Below are 21415 nucleotides of genomic sequence, written 5' to 3'. Positions count from 1 at the left end.
TAGCATGGAGAACGGACGTTAAACGATGATGATGATATATATATATATATGTATGTATATATATATATATATATATATATATATGTATATATATATATATATATATATATATGTATATATGTATATATGTATATGTATATATATACTGATACTGATATCAGAAATTTACAGAAGAACTTCAAAGAAGCAGAAACCATTTTAGTAAGAACTATTATTTAAAATTGTGTGATGCAAAGAAGACATTTGAGTAAGAACAAACTACTGCATTTTCTGGTATACAAGTCAAATTTTTCCAATCAAAGATTTACAAGTCAAAGAAGATAGGTTGACTTATAAATCAAGACGACTTTGGTGGACCAAAAATCCCATGTAAAATGCTGCAGAATTTGGAGAGAGGGTGATGACGTTTGAACGCTTACACTATATACTATTCTGACTTGAATGCTACATAATACAGTATTTGAAAGAATCTTATATCATTGAAAATGCATGGAAACAGTTTTTTATTTTATTTTCATTTATTACTCTTTTACTTGTTTCAGTAATTTGGCTGCGGCCATGCTGGAGCACTGCCTTTAGTCGGGCGGATCGACCCCAGGACTTATTCTTTGTAAGCCTAGTACTTATTCTATCGGTCTCTTTTGCTGAACCGCTAAGATACAGGGACGTAAACACACCACTATCGGTTGTCAAGCGATGTTGGGGGGGCAAAAATATACACGCACACATATACATATATATATATACACACACACATACATATACATATATATGACAGACTTCTTTCTACCAAATCCACTCACAAGGCTTTGGTCGGCCCGAGGCTATAGTAGAAGACACATGCCCAAGGTGCCATGCAGTGGGACTGAACCCAGAACCATGTGGTTCATAAGCAAGCTACTTACCACACAGCCGCTCCTACGCCTAAAATTAGCAAATTTTATTCTGGTTTTATTTTTGTACGTAACTGTGTATGTTTTTGACAGCTTTTCTGGTAGAAATCATTTTCAAGTAGATTTAGGAGTCAATGACATCCATCCCCTTTAGCTGTTGGATATTTCAAGCACTTTGCTACTGTACTAGCCAGGCTCATGGGCCCGGTTTCCCGGTTCCTAAGGCGTATGTGTTCCTCAGCTGGATGGGACGCCAGTCCATCACAGCATTACTCATTTTTGCCCGCTGAGTGGACTGGAGCAATGTGAAATGAAGTGTTTTGCTCAAGAACACAACGCGTCGCCCCAATCTTATGATCATGATGCTGACACCCTAACCACTAAGCCATGTGCCTCCACTCTACTACATGGATAGAAATTGGAATATTTAAAGAATAGACTGGAAAGTTATTAGAAAATTAACATTTCTTTTATAATTTCTTGTAATAATTAATGCAGGCAGCTGAATCAACCCATTATATTACTAATATTTATTTTATTGATACAGTGAGATAAAAAGTGTTGTTTTTTTTCTCAGAACATGTAAAAAGTGTGAAGTATTTAGCACAGTAAACTAGTGTGGACTGTTGTCTTATTAGTAGTATTGGTGCCAGTGGCACGTAAAATGCACCAATCCGATCGTGGCCATTGCCAGCCTCGCCTGGCACCTGTGCAGATGGCACATAAAAAGCACCCACTACACTCACGGAGTGGTTGGCGTTAGGAAGGGCATCAGCTGTAGAAACACTGCCAGATCAGACTGGAGCCTGGTGCAGCCTTCTGGCTTCCCAGATCCCCAGTCGAACCGTCCAACCCATGCTAGCATGGAGAACGGAAGTTAAACGACGGTGATGATGATGATGATATGTATATATATATATATATATATATATATATATATATATATATATATATGTATATGTATATATATATATATGTGTGTATATATATATATATATATGTATGTACATATATATATATACATATATATATATATATATATATATATATATATATATATATCATCATCATCATTTAACGTCCGCTTTCCATGCTAGCATGGGTTGGACGGTTCAACTGGGGTCTGGGGAGCCCGAAGGCTGCACCAAGCCAGTCAGATCTGGCAGTGTTTCTACAGCTGGATGCCCTTCCTAACGCCAACCACTCCGAGAGTGTAGTGGGTTATCTTATGTGCCACCGACACAGGTACCAGACGAGGCTGGCAGACGGCCACGCTCGGATGGTGTTTTTATGTGCCACCGACACACGTGCCAGATGAGGCTGGCAAACGGCTACAATCGGATGGTGTTTGTTACGTGCCCACAGCATGGAGGTCAGTCGATGCGGTACTGGCTACGGCCACGTTCGGATGGTTTTCTTGTGTGCCACCGGCACTGGTACCACAAAGATACAAATTCCATTGATGTTCATCTATTTTGATTTGTATATATATATACATATATATATACATATACATATATATATACATATATATATATATATAAAGCCATTAGTGCAAAGAAACAGGCCTGGAAAGCATGGAGGGATGGGGGTAGCAGGGAACTGTACCAGGTAGCCAAAAGTTGGTCCGACAACTGCAGAAGTACCTAGCTAAAGATAAACCTCTCTACATAGCTTTTGTGGACTTGGAGAAAGCCTTTGACAGGGTCCCCCGATCCCTTATCTGGTGGTCGATGCGGAAACTGGAGATTGACGAATGGCTAATAAGGGCTGTACAGGCCCTATACAGAGAGGCTGTCAGCAAAGTTAGAATTGGCAACGAATATAGTGAAGAATTCCGGGTAGAAGTAGGTGTACACCAAGGCTCAGCCCTCAGTCCCCTTTTATTCATCATAGTCCTCCAGGCAATAACAGAAGAATTCAAGACAGGTTGCCCCTGGGAGCTCCTCTATGCTGATGACCTGGCTCTCATAGCAGAATCACTACCGGAACTAGAAAAGAAATTTCAGGTGTGGAAGCAAGGGTCAGAATCAAAGGGCCTTAGAGTAAATGTAGCAAAGACCAAAGTTATAGTAAGAAAGGCGAACTCAGTACACACCCCCTCAGGCAGGTGGCCCTGCTCGATCTGTAGGAAAGGTGTAGGTAGAAACTCCATAAGATGTACCCAGTGTAAGCTAGGGACGCATAAGTGGTGCAGCAACATCAAAGGGAAATTAACTGATAAGATAGCTTTCATGTGCGGCAGATGCACAGAGACAATAGACACCACAGATACTCACAAAACAGATTCCATCACACTCCAGGGGGAGAAACTAGAAGTAGTTGATAGTTTCCACTACCTGGGTGACCAAGTTAGTAGTGGAGGTGGACGCTCAGAGAGTGTCACCACTAGAATACGAAGCTCCTACCCCTACTGGCGACAAAGGGTCTCTCGCTCAGAGTGAAAGGTAGATTGTATGATGCATGTGTGCGAACTGCCATGCTTCATGGTAGTGAAACATGGGCTGTAACTGCAGAGGACATGCGTAGACTTGAAAGAAATGAAGCTAGCATGATCCGCTGGATGTGTAATGTCAGTGTGCGTGCACGACAAAGGGTAAGCACCCTGAGAGAAATGCTGGACATAAGAAGCATCAGATGTGGTGTGCAAGAGCGACGCTTGCGATGGTATGGTCATGTACTGCGGATGGATGAGGAGAGATGTGTGAAGAAGTGCCACTCCCAAACAGTTGAAGGTATCAGGGGGAGAGGTAGACCCAGGAAGACATGGGATGAGGTAATCAAGCATGACCTCAGAGCGTTGGGCCTCACAGATGCAATGACGAAGGACCGAGATCTCTTGAGATATGCTGTGACTGCAAAGACCCGGGCTGCTTCCTGCACCAGTCCCGCATAGCGCTTGCCCATTCAAAGTACCTTGGATTCCAGAACATCCCGCTGTACTTGAGGAGACCTATTGAGTCAAGTACATGAACATCGAAATAAATATCAATGGAAATAGTAGTTGTGATACCTGTGCCGGTGGCACATAAAAAGCACCATCTGAACGTGGCCGATGCCAGCGCCGCATCAACTAGCTTCTGTGCCGGTAGCACATAAAAAGCACCATCCGAACATGGCCGATACCTGCGCCACCTCGACTGGCTTCTGTGCCGGTGGCACATAAAAAGCACCATCCGAACGTGGCCAATGCCAGCGCCGCCTTGACTGGCTTCCATGCCGGTGGCATGTTAAAAGCACCAACCGATCGTGGCCAATGCCAGACTCCCCTGGCACCTGTGCCGGTGGCACGTAAAAAGCACCCACTAAACTCGCGGAGTGGTTGGCGTTAGGAAGGGCATCCAACTGTAGAAACACTGCCAGATCAGACTGGAGCCTGGTGCAGCCCGTGGCTTCCCAGACCGCGGTCGAACCGTCCAACCCGTGCTAGCGCGGAAAACGGACGTTAAACGATGATGATGATGATATATGTACATATATATCTATATATATATGTATATATATATATATATGTGTGTGTGTATATATATATATATATATATCTAAATATGCAAACACACTTGGGCAGGCACCCTTATTCTAATATATGTGTCTACTTATTTACGTACACGTACATAGTTAATTCCTTGTTCAGGTACAAGTGGTGGTGGTGGTGGGACACACACACCTACACCGATATCTGTATGCAAAGGGCGTGTTTCAGTATCCACCTACTAAATCCACTCACAAGGATTCAGTCAGCCTGAGGCTATATTACAAGACATTTCTTTAAAATGCCATGCATTGGGACTGAACCTCAAACTATGTGGTTAGGAAGTAAGCTTCTTAACACACAGCAGTACCTGTTTATATTCATTTACAATATTGTTACAGGTATAAAAATAGGATCACATGCAGTCGTATCGTATAGGGAATACAATCGCACGTGATCCCCTTCTTAATGAGTTATTACTGACCATATAATACATACAGCGGCAATAGCACATAAGTGGAAGGACAACAAGATTTCTTTTTGAGATATATACATTATTTATTTTACATATTTTACAATCATGTTGGTTGGAAGTTTGTAAGTGTTAGCATGTTTTCGTGTCTGTGTGTTTGTGAGGCATAAAAGGTACTGACCAGAGGAATAACAATGGAATTTGGTTCACAGTTCATGTTGTTGGTATCAGCCTAGCAACAGGTAGTAGCAGATGGCTTAAGGTAGTTCTTAGAAGAACTAGAACTCAAGACAGATAATTGATTTACCGTTTATGAGGTACATGGTGTGTAAGAGTTCCATATCAAGATGTTGCGTCTCGTAGTTGAGATTAATTGAATCACTCGTTGTGTTTATCTTTCTCTTGATATGAATATACTTCCAGATATATTAACTGTAGCCGTTTTTCCCGTGGTGAGATTTTCACCTAACCGCTATAGTTGAATCTGTAGTTGTCTTGTGTACAAATTAAATCTTCGATGTTTGGCGATGAGTTGTGTCTGTCGCTTGGTTTTTGCTGCGTCTTCATTATATATCCTGCTTGGTTATTTTCCTCTTGATATAATGGTGGTCGCCTGCCTTTCGAACTGGAACATGGTCGAGTATGCTCTGTGTGGTCAGAGGTCCGTTCTGAAAAGAACTAGAACCAAAGACGAACTCTGTGGCCAGAGGTTAGCCCTGAGAAGGACTTGAACCAAAGACGAATATTTGTCTGAGAACCCTTCTTTATATAAGGTTTATATGGCTCAAAACGAACTTCAGAAATGGAAAGCTGTGATTGGCTGCTTGGAACAATGGCGCAAAAATAAGCGGAGGCAAATCGCGTCACGTGACAACCAGCGGTGCGAACGTAGTAGAGACCACGTGTCAGCCAATCGGATTAGTGTTTACAACAATGTTAAACTAGCCGAAGATGTTTGTAATCTCGAATGAGATTATTCTTAATACTCTTCTCAAACAGTGAAGATAGCAATGAGGGAACGATATTGCTACACAGGTAATCCTTGACGTTAATGTATGGTCATACAAAAACTCATTACATAGGAAAAACTTCCACCCATCCCCACACCATTTTCTCCGGAATTTGTTAAGTTTTGTAATTGTTGTTGCCAAAAACACCCGTTTTCGGATACGGAGGTTCAGGAAAATTGGTATTGTGAAATTCCCCCGTTTCCCACCCTAACTACTTCAGTTTTGACTTTTTTCCCCCAACATTTTTTCAGAATCATAATGTGCGTATTTTCCCCGCATACTTCGGGGCAGGAGGAATTGTGAAAAAAGTTTAAAATGCAAGGAATGGGGTCGGGTGGGTGTGGGGGGGGGGGTTCTAATTTAGAAATGTCGATTATTTTGCAGATTCGTATTCCAAGTAACCGGAAAGGGGGGGAGGCGGTCGACAAAAAAAATTTGGCGATCCTTCGGTATAGGTACCGTAAGTGACTTTGCTTACATTTCTGAAGGTGACAGAAACCCTTTTCTCCCAACCCTAACCCTAACCCCCCATATATATAAAAAAAACAATTTCTTGAAATGTATACGGTACTTCCTGTACCTATACCGAAGTTACGCCAAAATTTTTAAAGGGTGTTTTTGGGGGGTGACGGTCTTAGAGATGATATCGAAGTTGACCATGATGAAATCGAGATGTACAACAACGTATCATTCCTGTCGTGTCCCCTTGGATTGTCTCAGGGCTAAACATTAAAAAAAACCGGAAGAGACAAAGCAGGTAGCGACGACGCATGTGCAAAGCACAACAGCCTCTAATGGAAATTATAAAAGACGTATAAAGGAAACCAATTGCCAAGACTGTTCCTCTTTTCCTTTTGGCAAGTCAGGTCCCTCACTGCCCTAGAACTGATGCTGCTGGCTCTCTTTGCTTCGACTCCCAACACATGGTGTCGCGAGGCCCTTCTCACAGTAAGTACCATCTGACAATGTATTCTCTCCTGTTTTTACCAGAATGCCGCAACGTCTTGCAACGAATCAACAAAATTAAAATGGTTATTGGTCCTATTTAGTGAATCTTTATTCTTCATTTACATTGCAGCCCACGTCTAATCACCACATTACCAACCAAACAATGAAAGCAATCTTATACCTGCTAAAACATATTCAAAAGTGAGGATAACGAAATTCGGTACTACTAGTGAACAGTGGTCCCGGTGCGCGCACTCGCGCTAGGTAGTCGTAAGTAGTCGATCCTACAACGACTTGCGCGTATGTTTGTATTTCAAGGCTGAATACATATCAAAGAAAATTAAATATTTTTCGAACAAAGTAAATAAAATGCAAAGGAAATAATTTTTTAAACTAAGTAAATAAATTATTTGGCGATCCTTCGGTATATGTACACACGTGACTTTGTTTACATTTCTGAAGATAACGGAAACCCTTTTCTCCCACCCCTAACCCTCACACAGACCCCCCATATATATGAAAAAAACACTTTCGAAATGTATCCGGTACTTATACCGAAGTTATGCCAATTATTTTTATAAACAAACTAAGGTTAGGGTTAGGGTTTAAAAGTCCTAGGATTGGCTACTTACGTCTAGCTAGTGCGGATGCGCGAGCCCAACACCGGGACCACAGTTTGCTAGGAGTACCTATGGTTCTGCTAGCGAATAGTGGTCCCTGTGTACGGACACGCGCATCCGCGCCGGCTCGTCATGACTAGTCGATCCTTACTTTGTGTTTTTGTGATATTTACTTTGTGTTGTTGTGTTTTATTTACTTTGCTAGGTAGTCGTTGTAGGATCGACTAGCTTGCACTGATGCGCGTGTGCGCGCACCGGGACCACTGTTCGCTAGTAGTATATATATATATAAATATATACCTTTCTGGTGGTATAGATTACGATTATATCGGAATTTGTTTGGAAAAACTTTTCTTCTCCCTTTTAAACAAATTCAGCTGAGTGGACTGAGGCAATGTGAAATAAAGTGCCTTGGGGACACAGTGTTCTACTGGGTATCAAACTCACAGCCTTACTCTAACAATTGGACCATGCCACTTCACAGGGGCAACAATTGAAAGCAAAGAAAAAATGAGGAAAATATAAATATTGCGCCTATAGACAAAATGTTGTAAAAGTTTCAATGCCTCAATGAATTCTGACCCATGCAAACATAGACATTAAATGGATGACAGTGTTGATGTTGCCATGTTGAATTATTATGTCATTTAACCATCCATCCTCTCATTATTACTGCATCTTTTCCTATTCCAGAGTATCACATCTGATAATTTTGTTCCGCTTCATTGATTAAAGGAAGGCAAGGAATTTACAAAGGACTTGACAGTCTACATCTTCTGTTTTGGATATTCAGCAAGATCGGAGAAGAAAGAAACATACCATTAAATTATTCTCTGAAAACAGTGACACAACTGAATGCAAACACATTCATTGGAATAAAAAAGACATCTTTGTATCATGTATGACAAATTATTCTCTTAAAATGAGTAATGTAAATAAACCAAAAATCCCGGATACAGAAGAGAAGCCTTTCACTGAAGAAAGAGTCTTAACTAAACAGAAATGCATTCAGACAAAGGTGAAACCGTATCACTGTAATGTCTGTGGTAAATCATTCTCTCAAAGTATTGTGTTGACCCGTCACGTACGTACGCATACAGGGGAGAAGCCATATCATTGCAATATCTGTGGTAAATCATTCACTCAGAGTGGTGACTTGATTAAACACAGACCTACACATACAGGAGAGAAACCATTTCATTGTGATATCTGTAGCAAATCATTCTCTAGAAACAGTCAATTGACTAGTCACAGACGTATTCATACTGGGGAAAGACCTCATAAATGTGACATCTGTGGTAAATCATTTTCTGAAAATAGTAAGCTGACTATTCATATACGTATTCATACCGGGGAAAAACCATTTCACTGTGATATCTGTGATAAATCGTTCTCTGAATCGGGTCACCTAAAAATACACAAACGTATTCATACGGGTGAGAAGCCATACCATTGTGAGATCTGTGGTAAATCATTCTCTCAACGTGGTGATTTGAGTAAACACAAAACTACACATACGGGAGAAAAGCCATATCATTGTAATATTTGTTGTAAATCTTTCTCTCAAAAAGGTCACTTGCTTAAACACCAACCTACACATACAGGAGAGAAAGCATATTTTTGTAGTATCTGTGGAACCTCATTCTCTAGAAATAGTCACTTGACTAGTCACAAACGTATTCATGCTGGAGAAAACCCAAATCAGTGTGATATCTGTGGTGAGTCATTCTTCCCAAAACACCACTGAAGTACACATGTGAGTATTCATACACAAGTGTAACAATATCAATATTTATTACAGCAGGAAAACGATTATGAATATTTTTGTTAAAAGACAAGGTTTATTTATCTTCAAGCTTGGTGTGATCAACTTCAATTTCACCAATGTTAATATAAAATTTATGAATATGAACCTCGTTATGTGTATATGGAAATATATGAACACAGTAATGACCTTGATTCCTGAAGATGATTGTGCTGGATTTTTCAAGAATTTATTTTTGGAGAATAAAGGAATGGATATAATGAATAATAGTTTTAAGTGTCATTGATTTTGGCTCCGTTCTGTTTTCATCATCATCATTATGCTTTAACGTCCATTTTCTTTGCAGGCATGAGTGGGGAAGTGTGACATGAGCCTCCCAAACAGAGTGCTGCTCTGGTTGTATGCCCTTAAATATACATGGCATTTTTCTATATATAAACGGTAAAATGTCTGTCTGTGTGTGTGTCCTTTATACAAATCCACAATTTTTCAGTTAGAGGGCTCGCACTTTCTATGGTCATTCAAAACCGCCCAAGGATGGTCGTGCACATCTTTACATTTCCCCAGTCACCCCGCAAAGCCATTAAAAAATCAATAGAAGTGACTTTTTTGTGAATTTTCTATCCAAAACCCAATCAAAATACCCAAAACTTGCCAATTGAATGCCAGCTAGCTGCATTTGATTGGTCGGAGATTTGGACAGTATTTGAGTGTATGTATGCATGCACTAGCACTATGACCTGGCGTTGCCAGATCGTAGTGCTAGTATTTTATATATATGCCTGTTCAACGATCGTAAGTGCATGAGACTAGAAGTAGCTCTTTCATTTATGTATTTAATTTGATGTATTTGTGTGTGAAGGCGCATGACTCAGTGGTTAGAGTGTCGAGTTTACGATCGTGAGGTTGTGAGTTTGAATCCCAGACCGGGCTGCATGTTGTGTTCTTAAGCAAGACACTTTATTTCAGGTTGCTCCAGTTAACTCAGCTGTAGAAATGTGTTGTGACATTACTGGTGCCAAGCTGTATTGGCCCCTTTGCCTTGGGAAGCCGGTATGCATGAGCGACTGCTGGTCTTCCATAAAAACCACCTTGCCCAGCCTTGTGCCTTGGAGGGGGACTTTCTAGGTGCAATCCCACAGTCAGTCATGACCGAAGGAGAGTCTCAATTTGTGTGTGTATGTATGTGAACAGGAAATCAGATTCTTTAATTTACGAGATAAAATAATTGGTTTATCGTAATCAAAATTCAGAGTTACATTGATACACTAAAATTGAAAGCAGTCTGAGCAAAATTAAAGGGTGCTCAGTTTGGGAATGAAAATGCCTAGCTGCAAATAATCTGGTGAAAATTTGAAGAAAAAAAAAGTGAAGGGAATTTGTTGCTAGAATGAGACAAAGGAAGACAAAAACGAATTGAACCAGTCTGTACCGCCATCTAGTGGAGAATTGAATACAACCATATAAAGGGAAATAACTTATAGAACACTTCCAACAATGTGCAAATCAGTTATTTATTGAAGTGATTTATTACCGGTCTCTGCCTTGCTGTTTATATCTGAATACGGTAAGTTGATAAAGATTTACTTTGAGGCTGTAAGTATGATACTACTACATTTCTGGGATCTTTTCGGTTTGAACGGCAGTTTTTCCTAACGGTGTCATACGAAATTGTCACCCATAATTATGACCCTAGTATCGATCTATTGCATTTCAATCTGTTTTAGGGTTAGGAGCATTTTTTTCTTCAAAAATGTAAATAAACCCAATCTGCTTCTTGAACCCTGCTGTACTCTTTCACCACAACTTTCTCTCACTCTTTTTTCCTGTTTCTATTGTACCTGCATTTCAAAGGGCCAGCCTTGTCACGCTGAACCTCCCCGGGAACTACGTTAAGGGTACACGTGTCTGTTGAGTGCTCATCCACTTGCACGTTAATAAATGAGCTGCGATGTCACTGGTACCAAGCTGTATCGGCCCCTTTGCCTCTCCCTTGGATAACGTAGGTGGCATGGAGAGGGGAGGCCAATATGCATGGGCGACTGGTGGTCTTCCATAGACAACCTTGCCCAGACTTGTGCCTCGGGGGAGGGTAACTTTCTAGGTGCAATCCCATGGTCATTCATGACCGAAGGGGGTCACAACAGGTGGTGGTGGTGGGGGTCTGGTTTCCCATCCCACCATTAATTTGCCAGTTTGTGGCTCATTACAAGATCAGGATACTTGATTCCATGCAAAAAATCCGTTTTTTTTTTTCCTTAGTGAAAATCGTGCGGGTGTACTTCCTAATTATACGTGTGTGTGTGTGTGTGTGTCTCTGTGTTTCCCCTCCCTGCCACATAGCACTTGATTATGGGTGTTTGTTTACATCCCTGTGACTTAGAGGTTGGGCAAATGAGATTGATAGAATATGCACCTTTCTTAAATATCAACTGGAATTGACTCATTTGACAAAACACTTCAAAGAAGTATTCCAGCATGGCCACAGTCCACTGGGTGAAACAGTAACTGGCACTCTGTGTTTTAGTTTATCTAATCAACTAAAAAGCCTGCTCATGGAATTAACATGCAAATGGCTGAGCATTCCACTGATATGGGGACCCTTAATATCGTCTTCAAGGAGGCACAGCATGACACAGATGGTGAGAAGACTGGCCCTTTGAATTACAGGTTAAACTCATTTTTGACACCTGAGTGGACTGAGGGAAAGTGAAATAAAATGGTTTGGGGACACAATGTGTGACTGGGAATTGAACTCACAACCTTACAATTGGAGGCATATACCCTAACCACCTAGCCATGCCACTTCACAAGTGAAATGAGAGGAAAACAGGTAAATATTTAGAGAAATGTTGAAACGATTCATCTATATACAGAATGTTGTAAAACTTTCAAAGCCTCAATGGATTCCGACCCATGCAAACAGACATTAAATGGATGACAGTGTTGATGTTGTAAGATTTGCAATGTTGAATTACTATGTCGTTTAAGGATTCTCTTTATCTCACTGCTTCTTTTTCTATTTCAGAATATCACATCATATTGACGTTAAAGAAATTTCTTCATTTAGACATGCCCCTGATATTTCTGTTGACTTTCATCAATTAAAGGAAGATCATATATTCATAAGGCACATTCATCAACTTCTTTGTATGAATAAAATCTTCAACAAATGATGGGAAAATATTTCTTTTGTACGATGGAATTGATAGCAACATTCACTTGTCTTCACAGCCTGGAATGTAGTGGAAGTGATTGCTTGGTTAATTAAGCTTGGATAAGTTTACAAAAGTTTTAACTGTTTACATCTGCCGTTTTAGATATTAAGCAAGAATACAGATGAAAGAAACACAGTGTTAAATTATTCTCTGAAAATACTGACACAACTGAACACAGATATATTCATAGAATTGAAAAAATCATTATCATTGTGATACGTATGAGAAATTATTATCTTATAATGAATGTTTTAAGAAAACCAAACAAACCTGATTCAAGTGAGAAGCCATATCACTGTGATATTTGTGGTAAATCATTCACTGAAGAAAGAGTCTTAACCAAACACAAGTGCATTGATACAGGAGAGAAACCACATCACTGTGATGTCTGTGGTAAATCATTCTCTCAAAGTGGTTCCTTGACTATTCACATACGTACACATACAGGAGAGAAGCCATATCATTGCAATACCTGTGGTAAATCGTTTTCTCGAAGAGGTGACTTGTTTAGACACAAACGTACACATACAGGAGAAAAACCATATCATTGTGACATCTGTGGTAAAGCATTTTCCGAAAACAGTCACTTGACTAGACACAAACGAATTCATACTGGAGAAAAACCATATAAGTGTGATATCTGTGGTGAATCATTTTCTCATAATAGTTCTTTAACTAGTCACGAGCATATTCATACAGGAGAGAAGCCATATCACTGTGATATCTGTGGTAAATCTTTCTCTCTAAATAGTAACTTGACTAAACACAAACTTACACATACAGGAGAGAAAGCATATCATTGTAATATCTGTGGCAAATCATTCTCTAGAAATAGTAACTTGACTAGTCACATACGTGTTCACACTGGGGAAAAACCATATCAGTGTGATATCTGTGGTAAATCATTTTCTCAAAATGGCAGCTTAAATTGTCACAAACATACGCATACAGGAGAGAAGCCATATTGTTGTCATATCTGTGGTGAATCTTACTCTCGGAGTGATGCCTTGGTTAAACACAAACTTTCACACACAGGAGAAAAGCCATATCATTGTGACATCTGTGGTAAATCCTTGTCTTCTAGTAACTTGACTAGTCACAAACGCAGTCATACTGGAGAAAAACCATATCAGTGTGATATCTGTGGTAAATCATTTTCTCAAAATAGCGACTTAACTCGTCACAAACGTATTCATACAGGGGAGAAGCCATATCATTGTGATACCTGTGGTAAATGTTTCACTCAAAGTGGTGAGTTGATTAAACACAAACTTACACACACAGGAGAGAAAGCGTATCATTGTAATGTCTGTGGTACGTCATTCTTTAGAAATAGTAACTTGACTAGTCACAAACGCATTCATATTGGTGAAAAACCATAACACTGTGATATCTGTGGTAAATCATTTTCTAAAAACAGTCACTTGCCTTGTGAATATGTTTATATTCATATTGGCAAAAAACTATATAATTTTCATATCTGTGGTAAATCATTTTCTCATAATAACACTAACTAGTCGCAAACGTATTCATACAGGACAAAAGCCATACCATTGTGATATCTGGTGAGTCATTCTTTCCAAAACACCACTAAACTACACGTGAGTATTCATACACAAGTGTAACAATATCAATATCAAAATTTATTACAACAGGACAACAATTACGAATATTTTGTCTGATAAAAGACCGGGTTTATTCCTATTCAAACTTGACATCATCAACTTCAATTTCATCACTGTCAATATGAGATTCATGAATATCAACTTCAATACCATGTAAATATGAAAACGTATCAACACAGAAATGGCTTTGATTTTTGAAGATGATTGTGCTGGAATTTTTGAGTTATTTGTTATGAGTGAATAAAGAAATGAGAATAATGAAAAAAAGTCTTAAATGACATTGATTTTGTCTTTGTTGTTTTCATCTTTATCATCATCATCATCATCATCATCATCCTCTAACATCCATTTTTAGCATCCATCTTCTATGCAGGCTTGGATGGGATAGTGTGACATGAGCTGGCAAGCCAGAGTGCTGCTCCACATTCCTGTCAGATTGGGCTTGGTTTCTTTGGCTGTATGCCCTTAACCCTTTCAATACCAACCCAGCTGAAACCGGTTCTGGCTTTGTAGTACAAATGTCTTGTTTTCATAAATTTTGAATTAAAATCTTCCACCAAACCTTAGTCACAATTTATGTTCCTAACACTAGCTTAATGATAATTAAGTTATTTTACTAAATTCTTTGTTATATCTAAAATAATTGAAGGAAACACAGAACATCTCAAAATAAATACAGTAATGAAAGGGTTAAGATACATGGCGCATTTTATAAATATTCGTGTTCAAGTATCATAACAGTATGAAACAAGTAGTAGTGCTTTCAGTTGTGTATTTAATTTGATATGTATATATATATATATATGTATTTGTGTGAACATGATATCAGTCTGACAACTAAAATATGTGAATAGAAATCTTGTATTTTGAGTATATTTTTATGTGAGGCAGAAGCATGGACTCCCTTCTACGAAGAAATAGAAAAATTGAAACTTTTTCGCATGTGGTGTTTGCTCAATATATGCAACAAAATGGCAAGATAAGACATTCAATGTAAAAATCTTAGTAAAATGAACTCATTTACATACAGCCAATCAGAGCTCTCCTTGGCCTTGTCGTCAAGTTAACAAATACAATCAAGATGAAGAAAGGTGTTTTAAGTCGACCGATCACCAAGTTATGCCACATTTTAAAAGGTGACAAGTAATTGGATAGATTTGCATCTGTACCTATTATCAGATTTTGTTAGGGCCCCATATTGGTAAATGTGTGGATGGGAAAAATATGAGTAGAGGGTGATGTGCTAGCAACCCTCTCCCCTTACTGTTTTACAAAATAAATAACTACGCAGAGGCAGCCATGGTTGAAACAAGAACAACAAGCATTATTAAAAGAGAAAAAGAAACATGGTCATTCCTTACTCAAGTGACTGTATCTTATCGCTCATCACTTGTTATGTGCTTAGGAGAATATTAGATTTATAAGACCTAAAATTCACTCTTATAAATTTGATATTTTCCTATCCTTCCTTTATACCGTTTCCTATATGCTATTCACATCTGCACTCGGTCTGCTTAGGAGGTTGTTGTGTCCTAGCATATGTGCTGCTTCTTTTAGTTTTCGTATATTCCTGTGGTGTTCTCAGTCTATTATTTTAACTTCATCCCACAGTGGGAGGTGGTCTCCATTTTTCCATGCATAATCAGCTATACCCGATTTATCAATATCTCCCTGTGTCACAGCTTTACAATGTTCCTCTACCCTTATTTTGAGGAGACGGCATGTTTCACCTTTGTAAAACCTACCACAGCTGCATGGGATGGAGTACACGCAGTTTTTGGTCATATTCTCTTCTGGTGGTAGTTTTACTTGAAGGAGATATTTGCGAAGTATTGTGTTACTCTTGAATACTGTCCTGATGTCATGGAATAGCTGTAGACATACTCTTTTACTTGTTTCAGTCATTTGACTGCGGCCATGCTGGAGCACCGCCTTTAGTCAAGCAAATAGAACCCAGGACTTATTCTTTGTAAGCCTAGTACTTATTCTATCAGACGCTTTTACCAAACGGAGACGTAAACACACCAGCATTGATTACACATATAAATACAGACAAATATGTACATAAACACATACATACATGTATACTTACACACTTCCACTTATGCATACATTCACAAGAATAAACAAAATATACGACACATATATAAAGTCATAATGCTGTCCATGGCTGACCGTAGGTTCAAAAGCCAACACAGGGAAGGACCTGGGTGTAGTGTAGTATAAATAATAACACTGTCTGAACTGGTAGAGTCAATACGAGTCCTATACTGTTTGTATAAAAAATCCGAAATGCTAAATTTCACTCATAATTCACCTGAAAATCTTTACCAAATGTAATTGATTTGTTCAACAATAAAAAAACGTATCTGAAACAATGAAAACGAACCTCAACCCATATGTGTCATCATTTATATATCTATGTTTGTGTATATATACGTGTGTATTCTCTCTTCTCCACCTTAATTCATCTGTCCCTCTTTTCCTCACACGTGACTGACTGACCGATTGCTGGCCTTTCGTGCATAGCAGTCGTCACGGCAAGACACATTTTTTTCTCTCTGCCCTAAGGCATTTTTCTAACACGCCAGCTCAAAGTTTACTCGTCCTGTTGAAAGACGCCTGTCTGTAACGTCCTGTTTTTGTTATTATTATTATCATTATTGTTTTTATGTATTTTTGTATTATTATTCGTGTAACATTGTCCGTTTTTCCGTCCTTGTTTTGTATACATTCGAGGCTTTCTTCCAAGGAATCTAATGCGCTTGGCTTAGATTTTCCTTTGGGGCTGGCCAGATCGGAGCAATCTCACGATTAATCAGCCGAAATCGTGAGGATGATCCGGTTCTTGACTGAAGATTGAAGGGTTCGAATGTCCCATCCGTGTTTTTTGTATCGTCTTCTAAATGTTTTGCGTTCTTGTCCCAGTTTGTATTTTTTTACATATATATATATATATATATATACGTGTATATCTCTCTATATATATAAACGGCAGTTTGTCTGTCTGTGTGTCTGTCAGGTTGTACCCTCACCCTGACCACGGCTTTCAACCGATTCTGATGAAACTTGACACACACATAGCCCAATGTCATAATTCAAAACTAAGCGAAAATTTTGAAAAGTTCCCCCAGTTCTGAAAAAAAAATCGATAAATTCGACATGGGTCGAGAACGTAAGCTTTTTATATGCAACACATTTTCTACAGACTGTCTAGGGGACGCAACTCGACCTTTTTAACTCTCAGAACACGTGGGGTAAGTATCCCAAAATGTATAAAAATGTGCAAAAACGGCAAAAAAGCGGGCAGCAATGTGAGTGACAACAACGAAAAAGTCAAAAGTGACCAAACTGAACAAACGAATGGAAAAGGTTTTTTGGTGCACACGACAAAAGCAGTTTATAATAAACCAAGAGTTTGCAAGTAGCGTCCGAGGACCCTTAGGGTACGTCAAAAATTTAAGGTAAAACGTTTGGGGTAGTAGTTATAAAGAAAGTGTAAACAAAAAAAGTATTCGAATAACTTGCGGCTGCAGCAGCTATTAGCGGAAGTGGTGGTGCTGGGGGTAAAGTCTTGAATGTAATTTCTTCCTGGTTGGGTTGAATTATCGATAGCTGTTTCATAGTTATTTGGGAGTGAAGAGAAGACATTGCAACCTACACATGCGCCTTCATTCCCTACAGGGAAAGGACTAGATTGGGATTAGTCGTTGCCTACTAGGGGCTCTTACATACCCAGGCAACGCCGGGCTATGCTGCTAGTATATATATATACGTGTATATATATATATACACGTATGTATATATATATATATCACCTTGACCAACCAGTTCATTTGACACCGCTGGTCACAGCACGCTGCCCACTCCTCTCTGGATCATGCCTTTCTCATCCATGTGATCCCAATCATCCTCCTGAAATAGTAACTCCACCGTCATGGAGGCCTTCTGGGTGGTTGTCTCCGCTCACGCGGGTACCACTTGATAACTGCGCAGGTCCACCGATTATCAGTGAGCCGGGCGACGTGTCCAGCCCATCTATATTTGCTGCGTGTATACTCTGCGATGACATCCCTCACGCTCGACTTCTTTCTGATGATCTCGCTACTAATGTGCTCTCTCAACGAGATACCAAGCATTGACCTTTCCATGGCTCTTTGAGCCGTTACCAGTCTCTGCTCTTCTCTCTTTGTGGTAGCCCATGTTTCACTACCATATAACATTGCAGGTAGAACTGTACTGTTGATGAGGTTGGTGCAGGTGGTCCTGTCCAACCTTCCCTTGAGCACATTCCTTATGCCATTAAACGCCTTCCATCCAGCCCTTACTCTCCGTGAGATCTTTTCGATATCTCAGCACATATTCACTTCCTGTCCCAGGTAGACATATTCCTTTACCTCTCTATTTCATCACTGGCAATCACCATTCGACCTGTTGGTACGTTGTCTGACCGCATGAACTTCGTTTACATGCAGTTCATCTTGAGACCAACTGCAGAGCTTTTCATGTCATGCTCCGTCAGCATATATATATATATATATATATATTGCTGAGGACGATGATGATGACGGTTGCACCAGTCGGTTTCAATGTATGCATGTTTGAAGGAGAAGACTTGAAGTTAAAGTGAGTAAAAGAAAGTAACAAAGAAGTTGCATCTATTTGCAATGGATGTGTGAAGGGAATTTGAGTCCAGAAATGGATTTTGCAATGAAGTCACAATGGGGACACTGAGGATTTTTATGGTGCAAATGTGTCTATCGGTTGCAGGATATAGGCCTGCTATTGTTCATTTTCATCAACTCAAATTCTTCACGACATCATGACACACTTTACACCATACAGATGGATCTAGGCAATGGCTTTCCCAACATGTCAAATCAATCTGCATAGATTTTATTGATTGCTTCAACTTATCCTTACACCTAAGGACAGGTCTTCCTCTGCCATGATATCCCGCTACTAGTTGGCCTTACAGAAGAATTTTTGGAAAGCGATCATTTTCCATTTGAAAAACATGTCCTAACCATCTGCACTGAATTTTCATCAATATGCTTTGGATACTGGACATATCACATTTTCCTAAGATTTTTACATTTGATGCCTTAACTTACCATTTTGTTGCATACATTGTGCAAACACCACATGTAAAAAAAGTTTAAAGTTTTTTTTTATTTCTCTCTAGAAGGGAGTCCATGCTTCTGCTCCATACAGAACTATGGTCAAAATACAAGGAATGTATAAATCGGGTTCACACACACATATATATATATCGAAAGAAATCCACAACAGAAAGAGCTACTATTCATTTCATACTACAACAATACTTGAATAGGCATATTCATAAAATACGCCATGTATGTTAAGGGCATACAGCAAGAGAAACCAAGCCAAATCTGACTGGAACACGGAGCAGCACTCATGTCACACTGTCTCACCCTTACCTGTGAAGAAAATGGATGATGATGATTATGAAGAAAGCACAACAAAAACAAAATCAATGTCACTGAAAACTTTTATTCCTTATTCTCATTCCTTTATTCTCTCAAAATAAATTCCTCAAAAATCCAGTACAATCATCTTCAGAAATCAAAGTCATTGTTGTGTTGATATATACATTATATTGAAGAAGGCGGCGAGCTGGCAGAAACATTAGCACGCCGGGCGAAATGCGTGGCCGTATTTCGTTTGCCGTTACGTTCTGAGTTCAAATTCTGTTGATGTCGACTTTGCCTTTCATCCTTGCAGGGTTGATAAATTAAGTACCTATTTCTTTGCTACCCAAGCAGGGCTAAACACCGAGAGGACAAACAAATGGATTAAGTCAATTACATCGAACCCACTGCGTAACTGGTCCTTAATTTATCAACCCCGAAAGGATGAAAGGCAAAGTTGACCTTGGCGGAATTTGAACTCAGAACGTAACGGCAGACAAAATACGGCCATGCATTTTGCCCGGCGTGCTAACGTTTCTGCCAGCTTGCCACACTAAATTAAGTACCAGTTACGCACTGGGTTGATGTAATCGACTTAATCCATTTGTCTGTCCTTGTTTGCCCCCTCCATGTTCAGCCCCTTGTGGGTAGTAAAGAAGCAGATACATTATATTGAAGTTGTTATTCATGAATTTCATATTGCCATCCATGAACTTGAAGTTGATAACATCAAGCTTGAAGAGGAATGAACCCTGTCTTTTAGCAGACAAAATATTCATAATTGTTGTCCTGCTCTAATAAATTTCAATTTTCATAATGTTACACTTGTGTATGAATACTCACATGTGTACTTAAGTGTCCTTTTTGAGAGAAACATTTACCACAGATATTACAATGATATGGTTTCTCCCCAGTATGAATACGTTTGTGACAAGTAAAAGTGCTACTGTTAGAAAATGATTTACCACAGATGTCACAGTGATATGGTTTTTCCCCTGTATGAATACGTTTGTGACAAGTAAAAGTGCTACAATTAGAAAATGATTTACCACAGATGTCACAGTGATATGGTTTTTCCCCAGTATGAATATGTCTGTGACTAGTCAAATGACTATTTCTAGAGAATGATTTACCACAGATATTACAATGATATGTTTTCTCTCCTGTATGTGTAGGTTTGTGTCTAGACAAGTCTCCACTTTGAGAAAATGATTTACCACAAATATCACAGTGATAGGGTTTCTCTCCTGTATGAATACGTTTGTGACAATTTAAAGTGCTTTTATGAGAAAATGATTTACCACAGATATCACACTGATATGGTTTTTCCCCAGTATGAATACGTCTGTGATTAGTCAAGGGACTTTTACTAGAGAATGAAATACCACAGATATTACAATGATATGGCTTCTCTCCTGTATGAATACGTTTGTGATTAGTTAAAGAGAAAATTTGAGAAAATGAATTACCACAGATATCACACTGATATGGTTTTTCCCCAGTATGAATACGCCTGTGATTAGTCAAAGGACTCTGACTAGAGAATGATTTACCACAGATATTACAATGATATGGCTTCTCTCCTGTATGAATACGTTTGTGTGTAATGAACTCACTACTTCTAGAAAATGATTTACCACAGATATCACAACGATATGGTTTCTCTCCTGTATGAGTATAATTGTGACTAGTTAAAGTGCTATTATCAGAAAATGATTTACCACAGATATCACAGCGATATGGTTTTTCCCCAGTATGAATGCGTTTGTGCCTAGTCAAATTATTATTTTCAGAGAATGATATACCACAAATGTTACAATGATATGGCTTCTCACCTGTATGAATACGCTTGTGGTGAGTTAAAGAGCTATTATGAGAAAATGATTTACCACAGACGTCACACGGATATGGCTTTTCCCCAGTATGGATACATTTATGACTAGTCAAATCATTTTCA

General features: G+C 39.1%; 2 protein-coding genes across 2 annotated transcripts in view; one reads left to right on the top strand and one right to left on the bottom strand.

The window, feature by feature from the left end:
- LOC118763974 (zinc finger protein 271-like) overlaps positions 1 to 14136 on the top strand; it is a 22850-nt gene extending 8714 nt beyond the window's left edge. The window contains exons 3-4 of the mRNA XM_036504084.1: positions 8386 to 9095; positions 13507 to 14136. Of these exons, the coding sequence (XP_036359977.1) occupies positions 8386 to 9095; positions 13507 to 13780 (984 nt within the window). The 3' untranslated portion in view covers positions 13781 to 14136. The remainder of the gene's footprint in view (positions 1 to 8385; positions 9096 to 13506) is intronic.
- A 6141-nt stretch (positions 14137 to 20277) lies between these two features.
- LOC118763781 (zinc finger protein 271-like) overlaps positions 20278 to 21415 on the bottom strand; it is a gene marked incomplete at its 5' end in the record, with an annotated part of 40519 nt that continues 39381 nt past the window's right edge. Inside the window, 2 exons of the mRNA XM_036503518.1 lie at positions 20278 to 20318; positions 20880 to 21061. Coding sequence (XP_036359411.1) covers positions 20278 to 20318; positions 20880 to 21061 — 223 coding nt within the window. The remainder of the gene's footprint in view (positions 20319 to 20879; positions 21062 to 21415) is intronic.

This window comes from Octopus sinensis, linkage group LG6 (genome assembly GCF_006345805.1).
Source record: "Octopus sinensis linkage group LG6, ASM634580v1, whole genome shotgun sequence".
NCBI lineage: Eukaryota > Metazoa > Mollusca > Cephalopoda > Octopoda > Octopodidae > Octopus > Octopus sinensis.
Note: the sequence above shows the minus strand (reverse complement) of the source record. Positions and strands in the feature narration are given on the sequence as shown.